Here is a 22,352-nt window from a genome sequence, read left to right on the forward strand (position 1 = left end):
TTGCTTTAAATTTTTTTGTGTACAAGTAGCCGGGTCAGTCCTTTACATGCTCTACATGCGGATTTTCGACTCGATGGACCCTTCTCTATATACACATAAAATCAATTATGTTTAATGGTTACCTGATAAAATGAACACTATACCACGTTCACAATTTCGCTACCTATCAATTAGCGAATCTGTGTACCTATATATTTATATTTTCAATAACGTTTGAATACATACCAACAAGTATTTATTGCCCGAGTTAGGTGTAATAAAAGTAGTTTGAAACAAGTATCAGAAGCGTTAATATACGATATATTTCATGAGGGACGACGTAAAAACTTATACAGTGACGAGCGTTGTGTTAACGTAAAGTGATAAATAATATTTAGTTAGTAGAAAATAGAGAACTTCACTGATGACGAAGTTATGATGATGGATTGCATTTGAAGACGAAGAGGAAGATGAGGATCAAACTCCCTCTGCTAAAAAAAAGAAGTGGGTTCATGAAGCTTGGACGAAATGTGAAACGGAGGAAGAATTTGCTACACTTTTCAAAGAGTTAGTAGCCGATGGATAAAAATTTCACGAATACTTCAGGATGTCGCAACACTGCTTTGAATTACTTCTACGCAAACTAGAAGTTTATCTAAAAAAGACTCCAAATTGTGACTGGCGATTAACACCCCCCCCCCCCCCCCCCCCCCCAACGTGTTCATATTGGTGATAATGTTGGTATCAATGGTGATATTTTCAGATATTTTCTTATCATTGATTGAAGTATTGTAGGAGTTTTTATCGTCGCCGCTGTTTCCGCTTCCATTAATTGAACTATTGTAAGGGTTTTTATCGTCAGCGTCGTCGTAGTTATAAGGAGTGTCAATCGTGTTGTTCATGTCTTGTGATATTTCGCTGTTAAAGTCTCTGCAAATCGAAATATTTATATATAATCAGCAGATGTAACAGAAGCAGATACTAGTATTTTGGTCTGCTTATTACAACTTTCATCAATGTATCAGTTTTAATTCTTATTAGCGGCGGTTGGGGAACCACTGTATCCAATTTGATTTGAATAAGTGAAAGAAAATTTAATAATAGTACTAAATGTTGAAAATTGACATAGTCTGGACCTTATCCTTCTTCAAGGTTGGTTAACTCAGAAGCGAACCGTTGAACAATTGTACTCAAACCTGCAAAATCATTGTCATCTGAATACAGAGAAATATTGGGAAAATAAATCGATTTCAAACAGCCGTTTGCACCGCATACTAATCCAGAAGTATTTATGGCTTCCTAGAGTTGCCGGATGTAACAGTTTTTTTTAAGGCTACCTGAAATACCAAAACTGCTGCCATAGTACGAGTCAAGACGCTAGTTAGTGGAATGAACTAAATCTACCCGTTGGCTGCCTCCAAATCCTGTCCTTCGAGGGTAAAAATCTTCGTTTGTCACGCACCTCTTTGTACTTAAGTCTAGAGCTTCTATTCATAAATCAAACAATAAACATTTATTAAAATAAAAAATTTAAAATCATAATATATGGGTAAATTAAATCCTCATGTTTAGTAGACGTCTCCATTGTTAAAAATACCCATTGTCTCTATAAGTACATTTATTAAAACATCTCAGATACAACAAGTAACTGTGCTTGTAAAGAAGTTTCGTCACATTATCACTTTATAGCTTTATTAATAATGTATGGCAGTGGATTCGAATTGAAGTAAAACATCGTACTTGTTTCTTGCGTTGTTTCATATTAATTCCAATCTCTAATAATAACAATAATAAGAGAGACAGTGGGGCACGTGTCCACGGTCTTAGTAATAAGCACACAAATATATGTTGCTCCCGAGCCCATTATTACGTAAAAGCGGCGCTGCTGTAAATCAAAATAAGCCTAGTTCCTTCAGACCAAACCTTTCAATAATAATAAGACTGAACTACCATTTATTTATTCTATTTAAAATAGTTTTTCGAAAAGATGTACAATGAACCATGAACATTTCTATTTAATTCAAAGATAACATAATCAATAGGGGACCATAGACGAGGATCTGTAGTGTAATTCAATATGTAATGAGTAGCAACAATTAAAAAATCACCATCCTAAAATGTAATGTAATGGCTAATTATAATGACATTACTCGATTGTAAGGACTCTTGATGATTAACTAAATCAATCAATCAATTAAGCTAAGAAATATCAATGAAACGATTTGGATTCATTTCGGTCTGCCTTTCGCTCTTGCTCTCTCAATTCACTCTCTTTCTGTGTGGGCTGTCGGCATGGTGCGAAAAACTCGGTGAGGAATATCGGCGGCAAGCAAATGGATTTTATGCCGGGTCCGGGATTCCAATACATGCACACGCCGGCAGCTCAGTCATCGCCGATGAGGAAAAAAACGTCCCGGATAGTCCCGGACGGTCCCGTCCCGGTCGTCCCGGTATAGTGCGGACAGGCTATTACTTGAGGCAATCGGGTGTTCGGCAGAAGCACACTTATGAACGAATAAAATCGAGTGACTCGCATCAGGTAGAAACGTGTCTATGAGTGCTAGCCGAGTGAAAATAGATACGATTATTCCCTTCCTTGCCTGTTATAAAAACTGTTTATTTTAAAATGTAAGAAAATTTATTTTCTTTCGTTTCGTGTAATCATTTTTGTTTTTATAAGATGATATGTTGATCAATATCGAGATCCGGAATTAGTTCTTGATAAAAAACTATTCCTCATCATAATATCGCATATTCGCTTAGGTTTGCGCATCTGTGCGGTCTTTCAAGTAACATTTTATAATGTACGCAAAGAATAAAATCATTCCAAGTTATCAACATAACCTTTTCTCGCATGCTAAGATTAAAAAAAAAAACTACAGTAACATAGGTAGAAATTGATTTTTCTCACACTAAAATTAACTTTTCGCTTGAAAAAATGACGTTGTATGTAAGTTATAAAGGATTTTACAAGTGAAAATTTGTTTTCCCTTGTATTTTGACAGCTAATATTGCAATCATCATCCTCGCACACGTACGCATCTAGCAGTGAAACACAACGTTAGATCGCCCATCAAATTTAGTCATGCTTAATCGAAAGCTAATCGATTAATCGAGTAATTCTGTACGATTAATCAAGCAAATCGATTAGTTTGAAAAGTTGTATTCGATTATTTACTAATCGAGTATTTCAAAAAACTCGACATCCCTACTCTTACCCTCTACCACATGCGGATCGTATACTTAGTCGGCTTTGCCCAAGTAGATACATCTCTACAATAGACTTATCGAAGGACTTTCTGCAGATCCCTCTACATCCAAAATCAAAAAAGTTTGCGGCCTTCTCTGTGTTGGGACGGGGGTTGTTTCAATTCACGCGAATGCCCTTCGGCTTGGTAAATAGTCCCGCAACCTTGTCGTGAAATATCGACCTACACTGAATAAAAATCAAACGTTTTTTATAAATGACTTCTCGAGTATACTCCATGAAAATATATACAATATCTTCTATTTCCTTCTTCTAATCGAATACAATTATAACATACATACAATTCCCTGAAACACCTCATGTACGCTATGTTTTTTTCGATTGGATAACTCGAATGAATAGACCTCATGACATATATAAAAAAATAAAATGAAAGTGAATGTCACGAAAACAAAGTATATACTTACAAGGTATATCTAATATGTGTTTGAACATTTTCCATATATTAAAGTCTGCTTAATATAGTGAACACAAACAAACATTAAAAAGTTTGGTTGTCAAATGCTTTGCAATTGGAAAATATATTGAGAATATAAGAAAATTCCATTGATATTTGATATTATAAAACTTGTCTCGTGTATCCCAGAATAAATATATTTCAAGAAATTTTACTTATCTTTGTTATACAATATACGCTGCATAATTCAAGTTGAAACAAATAGTCATAAAGTGCGTGCGCCATAATTTACTGCTATTGCCCTATTGAAAATGCAACTTATGTGTACAGCATTTTGAATAGGGGCTGTCCATAAAAGACGTCACGCCGCAAGGGGAAGGGGGGTGTTTCATAAAACGTGACCTTTTGTGACAGGGGGGAGGGGAGGAGGTTTTTGGAATGTGATGTCCAATATTTTCAATGAGCGCATTTTTGAAATACCTAATTATATTACTGCTTTGCCTATTTCCTGAAAAAATCTCCACAATAAACGTTTGCATTCTATAGGAAAACGTGTATTTGTTGATGTAAAAGCTTCTTCTTGTAAAATCGGAAATGAGTGATGCAGGAAATCATTTCTGTTGTGATAGGAGGAGGAGCGAGTAAATTAGCGAAATTATTAAATTTTGCCTAATATGAGTAAAAAAACGCTTTCAAACGGTTTAACTTAAATTATGCACTGAAAATTTTTTCAGTAATTTGATTTTCTAGCATTGATAATAGTATATCATAAGAATTTCTCTTGTCTGATTCTGATGCAGTTTATTCAATTGTACTCCATTTGAAAAAGGGCGGGAGATCAACGATTTCAGACGTAGATCATGTCATGTCTTATCTTGATCATATGTGATATTCCTCCACCAACATCAAAGCTTATCGAATCATCCAATGATTGAACTTACATAAATCAAGAATCATTTTAGCTCAAAATCACTACCCATTGTGTGACGGAAGATCAGTACCGATATTGATCGATGTGATTTAAAATTCACTGATCAACTGATCATGAAAAGAATGTCCGGCAGTAATCTCGTTTTGATGAGGTTTTGGTCGTTATTTTCTCAGCCCTGTATGCTACACTAAGGGAACATTATTCTTTACCTAAAACAATAATATATCTGTGTACCCCTAGGAGGAATAAAACAGATGGTTTAAATGTTTCATCAATTCCAACCAAATACTTTAGTTAATTTATATAATTTATATTAATAAAATAATTTCGATGATTTTGTAGTTTTAGGGATATTTTTTAATCTAATGACAGCATGTAATAAATCGATTTTTCCCTCATATTTGTATGGTTTGTCATACATATTGAGAATGTATTGAGATGAATTTTATTTATTTTGAATTCGTGACATGTGACATAGGGGGAGTGGGGGGTCTTTGCTTCTGTGACAATTTGTGACAAAGGGGGGATGGGGAGTCAAAAATCGTCAAAAAAAGCGTGACGTCTTTTATGGACAGCCCCATATAGTTGTAAAGCAATTATAAATCGTTTTTTCACACCTTACTTATATAGCCATGAAGCATTGTAATATATTTTACATTGGGTTAATGACAAACACAAGTGAGGATCAGGGATGCCAGTTTTACAGGATTGTAACATTGCAGATAAATTCCTTTAGGAAAATCTGTGTTTATATCCGTTTTCTGGAGATGTTAAGCAGATATAGGATATTTATTTAGTAAAGGTAACCTAACTTTCATTTGACTTACTTTATATCATGCATATGGATTAAAATTTGGGTTTTCATTGTTGCATTCGCAGGTATTTTCTAACATGTATTTAGAGAATATGATCTGGCTTCTCTGGTATTTTCAAATGTGAGATAAAAAAGTAAACATATCTAACGAGGATTTGGATATTATTGTTTTCGAAGACGTAATTATCGAGGAAACCGATTCCTGCGAAACTGAAGGTAACCATATCGGCAGAAGCAGAACCGCAAGTGCAAGTGTGGAACATGAATCACCTTCCGTTTCATCTTACCACGTTAGAACTCAGCTACTAGATATAGAACAGGAAAATCTTCCAGCATCGCGGAAAAGTATTTCAATTTCGCAAGTCTCAAGCCATATTGACACTAATCTGGATTATTCCTATTTGTGTAAACCAAGCGATAATCTTAACCTTAATCGATCTCTGCTAGAATCACAAAAAGTTGGTGATGATATTGAGTCCTGGAGAACAGTAGCGTGCAATTCGAGAAAACCGCAATACCCGCGGGTTTTGGAAAGTTCCAACAAATTCAATCAACATTCAGACATATCGAAGTCTGAATTTTCTCCCGATTTTCTGACAACATTGTTAAACCGTACGCTAACAGGGCAAAAAATTCTTCAAAGAGCAAAACTAGCACCACTATCAAACACAAGCCAAAATGAGCTATGTAATATAGTAGCTGAGTACCATCTGAACTTGGGACGTGTTACGACTGAGCATTTTCTTAATGTATATGCTGAAGCAATAATTTGTCTTTTGGATTACGAAATTAAGGTATGCACAGTGATGTGAAGTTTAATTGAAGTTTTGTTTGTAGCGAGATGGACCATAAGCCGTCTCAGCTGTCAAAAAGATACAGCAAACAGAAAAAAAATATTTTGTTTGTCCTTTCTGCGCGTTATGATGTGATTTAGAGACAAAACTGATGATTTTTTGTTAAATTCAATGGATGCCCACTTCACAAATATTTTTGATTTTTCAGGAAGATTATTTCATACCACGTAAAGGAGACAAGAAAAATCCCAGCGGAAAATTATATAATAAAATTACTAACCTCAAACAAAAAAGACGAAATCGAGAGAAAGCAGAAGGAGAACTTCTCAATAAGCGTTCCAAAGTTATACAGATTGATGCATTTTGTGAAACTCCAGACCTAGATGATGCGAATAGCTGGCTTTGTTTGAATAGAAAACCGTGGAATATTGTTCTGGAGAAATGGCGAGGAACACATGTCACACGGAAAAAATTGTTATTGAAACCTAACCAAGAAGCTCTTTTATTTGAAAAATATCCACATTATACTGAAACATTTGGATATCAACTAGTGAGTTCACAAAACCTAATTGAATTGAAGTTTATACATAAGATCGATGATATTATTTCACAGGTAGATATCGATTTCCAACTGTGGCATGCAGGGAACATTGATGGTCTTAAAAAATTGCAATACGATCTTCCGAAGATCACAAAAGTTTTGAACAGGACATACACTGATGAATACTCAAAAGAGTTGCTTGAATACATACAAACACCGAACATCAATATAGGTATGCAAATATTTTGATTTGTATATGATTTATAAAGTTTGAGCTTTTGTCTTCTGGTCTAGATAGTTGTGGTATTTTTATCACCAGGTAAGTAGAAATGGTCACTGTTTCATTCTCAAGTGATAGGTTGAAATATAGCAAAATTTGAATTATCAAATCGCACCAAAAAAAGTTTCGAAATGTTATATAAAATATTGTCTTAGCTCGATTTTCACCCCGCCTATAGGATCAGAATGTTTCCGAAACAGAAGCCTGAAGGAATCATTGATTTTAATTTTTCTTACATTTCATCTTCTACTTATCAGTGCTTACCAGATTATTTTGAACTGCTATACCGCCTAGCAGTTCATCATAAACTGCTAAGCAGACGTAAAGGTTCTGCTATTTGCAGAACACTTTATTTTGTACCGAAATGTCAACTGACGTGTCGAATGAAAATTAATGTCAGTAAAAAATCTCCTTTTTCAGATTCTCAGATCACGTCTGTTTTAATTCTGCTGAACAGTTTATTGAAACCAACCAAGGTGACGCTGCATTATAAACCTTCGGTACTTGTAGCACAAGAAGAGATAATTATATTCGCAACAACGGATGATGATGCTGTTTCAAAACTAAATAGTTTTCGTGAAATGTACGAGAGTTTAGGATTCACTATTATCCCAAAATTAATCTTCCGTGGATACGATCACAAATCTTTGTTTGGGCAGTTTGAGTTACGCTACAAATCAGTTGTATATACTTTCGATTCCGCACTGAGAGCAGTGGATGCATTAATTAAATTTGTAACAATTCTTGGTTTAAAACATTCAAAAATTTCTCGCATGGTTTGACAGTTTTTACGTTCAACGTATTATGAAATTCCAGATGAAGCGGAATATTCATCAATAGTTAGATTGCAAAGATCTATCAACGAACAAAGTGAGAATTGAGATCCAAATAGTTTTAACATGTTTACCTGTTTTATTGAAAGTTGCACTGAATCGTTTTCGGACGTTCTATATTATATAAAACACTTGGAACAGATCCATAAACCTCCTCAACATTTCAGATTTAAATGTACCTTTCCGTCTTGTCATCAAGTACTGTCCAAGTTCTATATTTTCAAGAGACATTTAAAACAGCATTCAGCAGGCTTTATTTCTATAAAAAAAAATCGTAGAAAATAATTTTAAAAAAGATATATTTGAAAATGAAACAAGTGTAGATGAACAAAATGCGATAAACTCTCGGATGAATTTTAAAGACAGTGTTCGTAACATTATAGAATCGGAAAGAGTTAACTTAAGCACATTATCGGATGTCGATCGTGATGCTGTTAATTTCACGTTAAAATTACATAGTCGACCAAATCTAACGCGAGCAGATGTTAATCAAATACAGCAAATTACAACCGCACTATTTTCTAACATAGCAAGTCAGATTGAACAAATACCAATTGAACCATTGGGTCCACAGGCCACATTTGATTTCAAGCGTTGTATGAACAAACTTAAAAATACGTTTGATTTTGTTAACACGGACCATACATTTTTTAAATACATTGACAATATGAATATTTTTCGTCAGCCTACCGTTGTAACCATCGACAAAAATCAAGCCTTAGAGAATAATTGTTTGCATCAGCCAAACTTAAATGATATCGTGAACCATCTTGTAATAATGCCAGTCGAGTTTCAAATTAGGAGTTTCTTCACTGACAATGATGTTTTGGTTAAAGTCATCGATTATATAAGTATTTTGGAAAAATCAGATTCAATTACAAGTTTCATAAACGGTAAATTGTATAAAGAGATGAAACAAAAGTACAACCAAGAAACTGTTATACCAATAACAATGTATGGTGATGAATATGAGATAAATGACACACAAAGCTCTCACAACAAAAGACATTCGGTGTTGGGTATATATTATACATTTCTTTGCATACTCGACATGTATGCTTCAAAGCTTTGTAATATTTTTGTGGCAGCATTGGTAAGGAAAAATACAGTGATAAATGTTGGTATGAATGTTCTTTTCGAATACTTGATAGAAAAATTTAAAAATATCGAAGAAAATCCTATGGTTTTTCATGTAAATGGGAAGATTACAAAAGTTCGATTCGTGCTCTGCATGTTCCAAGGTGACAACTTAGGCATACACACCACGTTACAATTTCAATACTTCAATTCTAACTATTACTGCCGCTTCTGCAAAAGGTCGAAAGATGCGATGCAATATGATTGCAAGGAATATATTAATTACTCTCGGAATGTTCGTAACTATATGTCAGATATAGAGCTAAATGATTCATCTCAACAGGATTGAAAAACGATTCTGTTTTCAATAAACTTCCAACATTTCACGTTGTGAAAAACGTTTCAGTCGACGCTATGCATGACATTTTCAGTGGGGGGATAGCTAATTACGGACTAACAAATATTCTAAACTATTGTATTTACAAAAAAAATGGATTACTCTAAAACAATTGAATACGCGAAAATATGAATTTTCAAAATCAATACACGATGCAAGTTTGAACAGAATGCCAGATATTAGAGATTTTTTTAACCAAAAATAAATGTAAATCTGTTCATATCAAGGCAACAGCTGGTGAAATGAAAAGTTTTGCACATTATTTCACTTTAATTTGTGGACCTTATTTTCCTGAAAATGATTCCATATGGAATTATTGCAAAATACTCATTAAATTAACAGACAAAATACTTAGTTCTTCGTTCAATGCAAACGATGTAGAAGAGATTAAATATTTAGCTGCAGAACATAATAAACTCTTTACATATAACTTCAATCAGAAACTTAAACCAAAGCATCATTTCACGTTACACTATGGAACTGTCATAGAGCAGAGTGGTCCACCATGTAAAATGATGTGTTTTAGATTCGAAGCGAAACATAAGCAGTTCAAGGAATATTCACATGTTATAACTTCAAGGAAAAATATTTGTTACTCTCTTGGATTAAAAGCTTGTTTAGAATTTGCGTACAATCTTCATAACAAACTATTTTTCCGCGCAGATCTTGATGGAAATTTCAAACATTCCAATCTTATTCAACAACCGTATTTCAAAAATTTACCTATTCCATATCCATTTTTTGTCAATGCCAATATTCTTGTATCAGATTGGATAAATTATAGAGGTACGTCATACAAAACCAACTTTTTCCTTACAATTACTGAAATTCGTACCATACATTTGTATCAGATAATTAATGTACTGAAAGTGAGTCACCAGATATTTATAGCGTGTCAAATATGGAAAGTAGGTAGGTTTTCGGAACATTTACTAGCATACGAGGCACTGACTAAAACTGAAGATTTTAAAATTATTAATATTAACCGATTTGACGGTCCTCCCACAAATTTGTGCTTTGTGAACGGTAGTTATTATTTTAGAAAAAATGTAGATTTTAGTTCAACTTGTCTGTAAAACATCGACACTTGTTATAAATCACTATTTATATTTCAGAACACGAAAATGTAGTTTTTGTATTGATTTCAATATATTCCTGATGATATACATAACAACTGTTTACTTATTGTCATCCAACTGAATCATCCCTTCAAACTAAACTTACATCTTCCATTACGCTCCATTGCGGTATCATACATATTTTCCATTAATCATAGGTAAAAACCTATATGTTTAACAGTGCTTATCTTGTAACAGATTCAACTTTTAAAAGTATTGCATGTAGCCAAAGAACTCAAAAAACGCCATTTCAAATGTATGATGAAAACAACATGCGCAGTATTTTTATTGCTATCGATTTCATCTATTTTACCTCAAATACGATATTGAGACAGTAAATATCATGTATTTATTAATTATAATAAATTTTATATAACGGTACAATTGAAAGATAAAGGTTTATGACATTATTTTGAATATACCTTTGCATAGAAAGTAAATTTTGAAATCATACAACAAGTATTATGTGGACCAAATCGATAATATGTGTGGAGCTTATGAATATTAATTACTTTCTTCTATTGCAGCAATTCATGTATGTTGACACATATCAACAACGTGTATATTTTTTTGAGTGTAGGTAGTAGAAAACTACTAGCTCACGAGTCGACCTAGGTAGTAGAAACTACCTACGTCTAACCGTAAAGGAGTTAGACCAGTTACAACCCTCGGGCGGTGTGCCCTAAATGTAAAGGAGGGCCCTTCTCGGTGAAGCCAATACGGTATCGTCCGTGGCCCACCGATTGTGTCAAAGAAGGTAGACGCCGTTAAGCTCAGTCCCGCAACGCCACCCAACCGCCATTTTGAACGGCAGGCGCCATTCCGTCCTCAGTCCTATAGGACGCCACTCAACCCACATAAAAACGACCAACCACATCTGGAAACAACAACGAGCGCTCGTCATCTATAACGCAGCATCATCGTCGGTACGTACCGCAGTGGAAAATAGATCCTAACCCAAATAGTCAATAAACACCAAACACACCAACACACATTTTTCTTTATTTAAAATAATAAAACACCAAGTTTCCTGTACATTTGTTGTTCTCGTAAATTTATATAATAACACAGCCATAGGAAGACAATAGTTTCGTGCACAATTTTCACTCGCGTAGCCCCTCCAATTACCCAGTATCAAGCCGACCCGGTGATCACAGTATCCACGGTCTCTTGCTCTGTGAGCTTGTTCGGGAAAGTTCTGTCGCAAAAAGTTTATAGACTCATGGACCGGGTGTTGGGAGGAAGTGAACTGGAACCAAACGTGTTTGTCTACCTGGACGACATAATCGTCGTGAGCAACACGTTTGAAGAGCACCTTGACAAGCTTAGGGAAGTGGCTACCCGATTCAGATCAGTAAATCTCTCCATTAACTTATCTAAATCTCAATTCTGTGTGTCAGAAGTACTCTACTTGGGGTATATTCTTAGCAGACAAGGTGTAAGGCCTAACCCCGACCGGGTCGAAGCGATAGTAAATTTCGAAAAGCCAAAATCGCTGAGGGCATTGAGAAGGGTTTTAGGAATGTGCAATTATTATAGGAGGTTTATTGCTAACTATAGTGCAATCGTACAGCCTTTAACCGACCTGCTGAAGGACAAACCCAAGACGGTGTACTGGAAGGACTTATCCGAGAAAGCATTTGTCAAGATAAAGGAGCTTCTGATCACTGCCCCTATCTTAACCAGTCCGGACTTTAGTTCACCCTTTTCCATACATTGTGACGCTAGCGATTCGGCGATTGCAGGGGTCCTGACTCAACCATACGAAGGGGTAGATAAACCGGTAGCCTACTTTTCACATAAACTCAGTACACCTCAGCAAAGATATTGCGCCACTGAAAAGGAGGCACTGGCCGTGTTGAAGTCTCTAGAAAAGTTTCGCTTTTACGTTGGAGGAACAAATTTCATCGTATATACGGATGCTTCAGCACTAACTTACATATTGCGAAGCAGTTGGCGAACATCATCAAGACTATGCCGTTGGAGCATCGAGCTTCAGCGACACGATATAGAAATCAAACACCGACGGGGGGTTGATAATGTTATCCCGGATGCTCTTTCTAGATCCATCGAGGTACTCAGCTCTACTTCGAATAAATCGGAGTGGTATCACAAAATGTTTAAACGAGTCCAACAGGATAACGAGAAGACGAAAGACTTTCAGATCGAAAGGGGGATTCTGAAGAAATTTGTCGCCAGTACAGAAGGTGACGTTGACTACCATTTCGAATGGAAAACCTGCGTACCTCGTGAGCTACAGGAAAGAATATTAATAGAAGAACACGATGATTCTTTACATTTGGGTGCAGAAAAAACACTCGCGAAAATCAGAAAAAAATATTATTGGCCTCAAATGTCGAAAGACGTAAGGTCATATGTTCGAAAGTGCACGATTTGTCAAACAAGTACACCTAGTAATCGGTCTCAGTTTCCTGAAATGGGCCAGCAACGCCTAACCACCAAACCCTTCCAAATTATAGCTTTAGACTTTATTCAATCACTTCCTAGAAGTAAGCAGGGAAACTCGCATCTAATGGATATTTTTTCTAAATTTGCACTGCTGGTACCCGTGCGGAGAATATCTACCCCGCAAGTTTGCAAAATCCTCGAAGAAATGTGGTTTCGACGTTACTCGAGCGCCGAGAACATTATTACAGGTAATGCTTCGACATTTAGATCGAAAGAATTTGAAAGCCTTCTGACGAAATATCACATTCAACACTGGACCAATTCCCGACATCACAGCCAGTCCAATCCTGTCGAACGTCTCAATAGAACCATTAACGCCCGTATGAGAACTTATGTCCGTAAAGACCAAACACTGTGGGACACACGAGTGTCAGAGATAGAATAGGTGTTGAATAACACTCTTCATGGTGCTACGGGGTTTACGCCGTATAAAATTCTCTTTGGACACGAAATAATCGCGTCGGGAAATAAGCATCGGGTAGAAAGAGATAGGGAAGAGATATTTGACGAAGAAATAATAAAAAAGAAACAACATATTGACCACTTTATTCAGGAGTTAGTTCACACAAATTTAAAAAAAAAAACAATATGAAAAAAATAAAAAAATATACAACCTACGTCATCGAAAGACCGCACCGGTATACTCGGTGGTACAAAAGGTATGGAAGAGAAATTTCCACCAATCGTCCGCCTTGTCAGGTCATAGCTCTAGAGTGGGCACCAGCTCGTATGAGCTTATAAATGACTCCGGGAAAGCCATAGGCGTTTTCTCGGCCGCTGATCTTAAACCACATACCTGAAAAAAACTGAGTTAAAATATATTATCAGCTAACATAGAAATGATCAATATAGCTTCCACTCTCAGAGAGCTGCAGAGTTGGTCCAAAATACAAATCGAAAATTAATTTTAGAGTGGGCACCAGCTCGTATGAGCTTATAAATGACTCCGGGAAAGCCATAGGCGTTTTCTCGGCCGCTGATCTTAAACCACATACCTGAAAGAAAAAAAAACAGAGTTAAAATATATTATCAGCTAACATAGAAATGATCAATATAGCTTCCTCTCTGACAGCTGCAGAGTTGGTCCAAAATACAAATCGAAAATTAATTTTCGGAAAATGTTTAAGCAAATATCCTCGTTTACACCAACGAAGAGCAATTTTGGGTGGATGGTTCTTCAGACGGTAAACAATTGACTTGCCTTTTCGAAACATTTACACAACAAAATAATCCTGGAATGTACAAATGAAAACATAACTGATTATAGAAAACCAAAATTTTGTTTCTAGAGCGCTCAAATATAAAAATGCTGCGGAGAGTTGACTTGATTACTTACTGTATAATCCTCGACCTGGCGAGATGATACTAAGACGGAAATTCACCGAAATTGCTGAGAAGCTTCGTTCTCCAATTACGTGAGAAATGAGAGTGTGTAGGGGAATGTTTACCCAAGGGGTCAAAATGCTGAACTTCAGGCTTTTTATTAAACAGCCTCAGAAGATATGCAGCAACTTCATGAAGTAAAGATGGTATGTGTATTTGTTGGACGTAAATAGCACTTTACCACCACTGTGAACTGTCCAGGAAGTGAGAGACAATGTATTTCTGAGAGGGGTGGAGGGGTAATGTAACCGTTGGTTCCATCTGCTACTTGTGCCTCTACCACAAGCTGAATATCTGCTATACATTTATCGCAGTTTGTTCTTAGTTACCAATATTTTGGCCTAAAGCATACGTGTATTGGCTTGACAGAGGTTTACGATGGCCTGTTTCGTGAGATATTTCAGGAGAGAGTCATCTCTCTCTGATCACAGTAAAGAACCAATTCATCAAAAGGTATCCGATAATAGATCGAAATGCCTCTACACCGTTTGTGTTCTGGAACACGATCCGGCAGGGATGAAACGCAAATTAGGAACATGTCAATATTCGGTCAGACAGTTCCGCTCACGAATAATTATTGCCTTATTAAGGCTCGGCATTAGGATAATCTTTCTTTCTGACCCTAACATGCAACTCGGTTAGTAGTGCGCGCGGAAACTAAGTTCATTAAAATAAAAGGTGATACATGTGCTTTGTAAGGTGATTGTAAGATAATCAATATCGTATTTTGATAGTTTTTCCTACAGCTAAATTAAACACAAAAGTTTTCTTAAAACTGAATATTGGATTCTTAAGACTATTAGTACGGTTAGTGGTAACGTAGATCATTGTTGCGATTAAATATAATAGATATTGAATTTATAGCATTACGAGAATGAAATGTACGAAAAAGTGCTAAACGCTGTATATATTTTTCTATAAAATAAAGAGAAGAAGGTAAATTTTATGTTTTTCTAAATTATATATTAAAATGGTTTCGATTTGTGACGGCACCTATGCTAATACATGGTAAAGGTCCATGACAGGGCCTTTTTCTTTTGCTTTCTAAGAATAAAATCCGTTGATAGTGGATGAATTTGATATATACGAGCTGCTGGGATTACACACGGACAGAACCGAATTCGCCATCGTGAATTTGAGAAGCCTGACGCCCGGTACAGAGCTGTGTGTTAAAATTATGTGAAATTCAGTTTAGCATAGGGATAGGAGGAACATTTCACAAGAATATAGAATTGTTTATCTTACATTCATCATTTTATTGTTAATACGTTAACCGAGCCATAACGGTGCTACCAATCCTCGCTGAATTCTTCCGCCTTTGAGCCACCCTGTACCGTGAGGATTTGTGGTGCATTTCCAACCCGGTGAAAGAGAAAGTTCATGAATAGGTGAATGAGTGGAATTTGCTAATTTCACTCTCTCCTGAGTGTCAGGATGGTGGGGAGGTTTTCGTGAATCGTTGTTGAGCATAACGACCCGGTAATTACTTAGACAAAGCAAAGTAAGGTAGAGTTACACGATTTTGGCAATGATTCGCCATTTTAACGAGTTCAGCGATTTGTTTGACTTCGTCACAACGTAATCTCAGCTTCGTCACAGGTTACTGTGGCACTGAGTTGTTCATAATTATTTTTATTCCGTTAAGATAACTTGTTAGGTAGTTTTTAGTAGCTTATTAAGACTTATTGTCAGATGAGCATTGTTAAATAATAAATAAATAAATAAATAAATAAGTTTACTATGAATACGAGATTTCATTATACAACTATCTGGCTGCAGTTGACAATGAAAATGATCAAAGAATATTACGACATGGAGTAATCTGTCCGTATTCACACGGAAAATGTTTAGATTCAGAGGATGGTTACCCAACTTGGGATACTAGCCTTAATCAACGATGTGAAGATTCAGAGTTAGAAGTATTATACGAAGGATTTGTAAACAAAACCACGAAATTATAGGGAACCAAACCCAACAAATTCAGCAAGCAGTCTACACATCTATATCAGATACACATCTGTTTTCAAAAAGAACCAAGGGCACATCGAAAATCTGCGGTTACAATGGATACAGAACCGACCATCCAAGAATATTTATTTTGGAAGCGTCAGAATTTAAATCACCATTGCATCGAAAGCCTGATAGTGCTAAGAACCACGACATATTCATGTATTTCAACTCAAAGATAACCATTGTTGAGAACTATATCGGGAAAAGGCTGGACGAAGTTTATAATGCAGTAATGACAGAGGTGTGTAAAATAGATAAACAACTACTTGAGACAAAGTTGACACTTGCATGTTTAAACCCAACGGAATTCGTTACAAGTATAATGAAGAGATCAGGATTTTCTGCTGTAGTAACTGGAGAAGTTCTACACGTTTTGGAAAGTAAGGCTGTATACGTAAAGCCATTTGCAACAGAGCGGTGTTATCAAGAATTACCTGTAAAATATGGCAATGAAACAATGTTTTCGACTCCTGTAACAAGAATATTGAAGCTGAGAGGAACTGAAATCGAATGCACTTCGCTTATGCCGGCTAAATTCCAATTTGGAAGCCGGTGGTACACAATAGTTGGAAAAATGATGGAAACTATTGCACCTCAAACGTTAAGAACGGATATAGTAACAAAATGGAAATACACATCCTTACCAAACTTAATGGAAAGCGGGTCTATGATACCGGCAGTCTTCAGAAAATGCAAAATTTAATATATAATCAAGGTGATCGCCGTATAGCATCAAACGTTCTTCACAAAATTCTGTCAGGGCAAATACCTAACAGACAAGGATTTCATTTCGACGCTTTGATATCAGAGAAGATAATTGACAACGCGAATCATCGATACTGGAGCAAAATAAAATCATGGTCAAACTGGATAGGAAATTTAAAGTCAACTATCATTGTATGCAATCGGACGAGGCATCAAATTTATCGTAGACACGGTAATGCATGGAAGAATTTTTTATGACATTTATGGTCTTGGATGGCAATTACTAGCTGCCTTTTGGGACTCCCTGACATCATTCTTAACACATCGGAATACGATTACAAACCTACGAGCGGCCAAAACTTCAGCTACAGCACCAAACGACAGGGAATCATTAGATGATAGATCACCGTCACCAGCACTTTATAGAGGACAACTTTTTCCTAATATTTCAACAGTGTAAACATTGCAATAGTTTTTATTCAATATTATAAGTGAAGTCATGAATCATGAGTTGAAAATTATGTTTGAATTATTATTTTGTAACATTAACAGTAATAGGAAGATCGTTTTCATCGTTGTTTTCAATATTTTGTAAATTATATCAATTTACGGAGGCCAGGATGTTACGGCGCAACGATCCTACAGATTAATAGCTACCGCGCTGCAAGTGGGTTAGACATTGCCAGCCATCAGCTGCGCATGTGCGAAGCGTCTCAGTGATCGGCTGGATCGCGGTTTATTGCAACAGAAGGTGGCCGTATGTCCAAACTGTTTGCAATTGGAACAGTGCATCGCCCGTGGTACATACATGCGTACAGGTAGACGAACCCCTCCCACTACTAAATAATTTTGGAGCGCAGATCCGGCGAAGGTCACGCGAAATGAGTCTGATGGGTAGAATTTACCTGCTTGCACTACAAAATTTTCACTGGCTGAAGGTCGGGGTTTTTGAAACGACCTACTCCGTCCTTTATCAGATCTTCGATTGTCAGGCTCTCATCACGGACCACACCGTCGATCTCCACAACACGAGACGGGATGTACACGCGGTAGTCCCTCGTGAAAAGCTCACTAGCAGCAATCTGATTTGCTTGCTTCAGGTCGGTCACGACTACGCGCAACTTGTTTGGCGACACTTTGTTCATAGATTTTATTGCTGAGTAATGCTTTGTCAGATCTCGAGCAATATTCCTAACTCGAAGAGATTTTAATATGGGCCGGAAGTATACCACTCACGGAGCCATCGTCCTGATAAACTTTACGACGAGGAGTTGGTTTCTCAGAGGAGGGAACGGAATCATCCAGTGGTGGCATCTCGTAATCAGAGTCTCAACGCTCTACTTCTTCACCCACATACGATGAATCCACCTCTGGACCATCTCCATCGCCATTGGTAGTCATATTTTGTGAGTGGGAGCAGTGGAATCTCCCACACTTTTGAAGGTAATAGAATAAACAGAAGTGAAAAAATATAGAAAGTAGCAGAAAGAATAAAAAAGTTTTAAACGTACTTAACTAGTATGGCACGACTGTTGGATGGTTTAACTTTTCGTTCCTTTTTGCGTAACCTTGAAGTATACCCACCGATCGACTTGTAGATCGCAAAAAATTGCGATGTTATTGCCCAATAGTGCTCGGTGAAACAAAAGAATTCACTGCTGCTACCGATGCGACTACTCTGCACAAAACTTGCTTTGTTAAAGCCACAATCCTCGCTGCTATATTAGAGTGCTTATACTTCAGCCCTTGCTGAGATAAGCACCTTCGCCGATGTCGATTATAAAAACGTGTGCTTGCTTATCGAGCACTCGGATACGAATGTAACCTCTTCTTGTCAGCACAGAAAAATGTAAAGCTTACTTTGACTCTCTTAGCCGTTAGTCGAATTGAAATCTGAGATGAATGGAAGCAAAAACCTTCAATAAGGCAGTTCCTCTACGTTTTGTTCCCTCAAACCCAAGGTCTAGTATCAGAAGAATTACAACGACTTTTGAAAACAGGAATAATCTAACGTAGTAACTCCGAATGGTCGTTGAATTGTGTACCGGTAATAAAACCAAATAAAATTCGACTTTGCTTGGACGCGCGCAAAGTAAATGAGCGAACCGTTCGCGACGCGTATCCTCTACCACACCCCTGTCGCATTTTGGGTCAGCTACTCAAAGCGAAATACTTATCTACCATCGATCTTCCATAAGCGTTTCTGCAAATACCTCTGCACCCAGACACTAGAGAATATACAGCATTTATCGTAGAGGGCAAGGGTGTTTTTCAATATACACGAATGCCGTTTGGCTTGATGAACAGCCCAGCAACACTTGCCCGTCTCATGGACCGCGTACTGGGTCATGGAGCCTTAGAACCGAACGTCTTCGTATACCTCGACGATATAGTCGTGGTAACGGAGACGTTTGAGCAGCATTTACAATTGTTGCGTAAGATTGCCCAGCGTCTTAGGCAAGTTAATCTCAGTATTAACTTAGAAAAATCTCAATTTGGTGTTTTTGAAATACAATTCTTATGGTATCTACTGGGAAGGGACGGTCTGCGAACAAATCCTGAAAAATAAGGCCTATTGTGGAATACGCGAGACCCATAACCAAACTAAGAAGATTTTTGGGGTATGGTCAATTGTTATAGGCGATTCATATCTGAATTCAGTGGCATTTCCTCTGCGCTTACAGATCTCTTAAAAACAATGACAAAAACCTGTTTTAATCCACCTAGTGGTGTAATGATGCCTTTCTCATATCAATCATACTATCATATATAATACTGTGGTATTATTCAAAATATTTTTCTTCGCTTCTTGAAAGAATAACCGAAATCGGTTTGTTTGACCGTCTACTGATAGAAACGATCAATTGGAGAAGATTTGAGGTCGATTTAGAAAACTTTTTACGGTTTTTCACCCTTTTCAGTGATGGTATAATATTTTTAACACACTTTACTCTATATTTCCGGATCCGGATGAAATTCAGAAATTACGTATGGGACCACAGAACCTTTCATTTGAACCTAAGTTTGTGAACATCGGTCGCACCATCTATGAGAAAAGTTAGTGCACTTATTTTCACAATTTCTTGCACATTTTATCGTATAATTCCGGAACCGGAAGTCGGATCTAAACAATATTCAGGAATTTTGTATGGGACCACAAGACCTTTCGTTTGAATCTAAGTTTGTGAAAATCGGTTCAGCAATCTCCGAGAAAAGTTACTGCAAAATAACGTTACATACACACATACGCACACACATACACACACAGACATTTTGCGTACTCGACGAACTGAGTCGAATTGTATATGACACTCGGCCCTCCGGGCCTCGAGTCGATTTTCACAGTGATTGCATAACCTTTCTATATGAGAAAGGCAAAAAGATCACTGGCCACGAACAAGCCGAGGAAGCTTTTTGTGCCATCAAAGAATTACTTATTTCTACTCCCGTTCTACTATTACAGCACATCAGATTACGTTCGATTCCTTAATATGATCGGCTTCGTAGACGAACCAGCAAGATCGACAACGAATCACATAGATCATGTCATGTCACATAGATGTGGCGAGTCTCACCGTTGAAGAATCTCATAATTTGGAAGAAAAGAGCTCCGTTGCGGAAAAATCATCGTTCCAAATTACCTTGGTACTTCAAGGGAAGTAGGCCTACGTCAAAAGAAAGTGTGGCGAGAATCACGTATTTTCGAAGAAAAGAGCTCCCGTAAGTGAAAAATCATTGTTCTAAAATAAACAGCTACCATTGTTTTGAATTAGCTTGACGTTCCGGCGATATTCGAAACTAGCCAAATCTTTTTTACGAACTTTTATTTACTTGAGCTAAATACAAACAGTAAACATATCCTACTCTACCGAATGTGAACAACTCTAGAAGAGAAACTCTTCAACATTGTGTTAGGTTTATCAATACAAAATTCTGGTAAGTGAGCTTTTTTTATCGATTACTCTGGAAGAGAAAACGTGGCACCTTATATCCTTTATGTCGAAGCCATTAGAGAGAGATCTCTGTTCAGTGCTTTGATTCAAAGGATGAGATGATAATCTGTACCTTTGCTCAATTTTTAGCTTAACACAAGTATTTCAAATTTTCACATTATTTTTGGTGATATTTCTTTTTTGGGCTAAAGCGAATGTGTCCCGAATTCTGTTGATTGAAGATTAATCAGAAAAATAATGGAGAGAAACGTTGACCACTTAGTCGTTTGACAATTCTGCTGTCCGGAAACATCAATTCGAACAAATCATTTTTGGGCGAGACGAAGTTCGACGGGTCAGCTAGTAATCAATAGAGATTAAAATATTATAAATATACCAGCTGTTGTACAAAAAATCAGCATAAACATACCATGTCAGTTTCCAATCAAAAACGGATTACGAGTCCTTCACTTAACGACTCTCTTGACATGTCTACGACATCGCTGGACACTGCTCCTTCCTGATGCACTCATTTTGTGATGGTTAGTAAGATATTTCGCCTGAAGGTATCGTGATCGCACCATAGAAAAACCCTTTCAATGAAAGCTCTACCCTCAACGAGGAATCGCTACTTCGGCACTATGTATTTCTTTCTCAAGTTAAAACACAATTTCCAGCAGCAACGAATTTATTTTTCAAAATATATTAATAAAACATTCATTACTATTTCGGTTTTGCTGCGAACAAAGCCAATATTTTTTAATCGGAAAAAAGGAAGACATACAAACTACTGTATTTAAAAAACTTCTTTATTTGAAGCATATGAATACTTTCCGGTAATTTAATGCAGATGTAATGAACAATAAAATATCTGACAACACTTGCACACCATGAAGTCAAGAAAACGCATTCAAACCAATACACAAAAAATCCTAATTAAAAAAGCCGAGGGAATCTACACTCAGGCAAAAAATATATGGAATTTTATAACGATTTCGAATGGTTTTTGACCACAAGAATAACGTATGCGAATCATAAGACCACCTTATGAAGTCACGGAAATTGGAATTCCAATGAAAAGCCTTATGGAATTTATGCGAAATATAGGATTTAGGAATATTATGCGAAATATCTCTGACAAGCATAATTTCTCTCATATACTGTGGAATTCATAAGCTGTTCGTATGAAAACTATAGTAGTGATAAATGAGATGTATATTGTAGACGTATATTTTTCATATTAATCTTATGAAATGGTGATTTTGGTGATTTTTTATGCATCATAAGATTTGCCTTATGATTTTCACTACTAAATTTTCCTGAGTGTAGATAAAAAAACCTAGAAATTTCGTAAGAATTCCATAAGGCTTTTTATTGGAATTCCAATTTCCGTGATTTCATAAGGTGGTCCTTTGATTCGCATG

General features: G+C 36.6%; 1 protein-coding gene across 1 annotated transcript in view; it reads left to right on the plus strand.

Annotated features, from left to right (window-relative positions):
* The window catches only part of LOC131428827 (uncharacterized), a 29,148-nt gene extending 21,317 nt beyond the window's left edge, over nt 1–7,831 (plus strand). The window contains exons 2-6 of the mRNA XM_058592870.1: nt 5,567–6,183; nt 6,392–6,733; nt 6,797–6,956; nt 7,019–7,043; nt 7,425–7,831. Coding sequence (XP_058448853.1) covers nt 5,567–6,183; nt 6,392–6,733; nt 6,797–6,956; nt 7,019–7,043; nt 7,425–7,497 — 1,217 coding nt within the window. The 3' untranslated portion in view covers nt 7,498–7,831. The remainder of the gene's footprint in view (nt 1–5,566; nt 6,184–6,391; nt 6,734–6,796; nt 6,957–7,018; nt 7,044–7,424) is intronic.
* The last annotated feature ends 14,521 nt before the right edge of the window (nt 7,832–22,352 follow it).

Source organism: Malaya genurostris, chromosome 2 (assembly GCF_030247185.1).
Source record: "Malaya genurostris strain Urasoe2022 chromosome 2, Malgen_1.1, whole genome shotgun sequence".
NCBI classification, from domain to species: domain Eukaryota; kingdom Metazoa; phylum Arthropoda; class Insecta; order Diptera; family Culicidae; genus Malaya; species Malaya genurostris.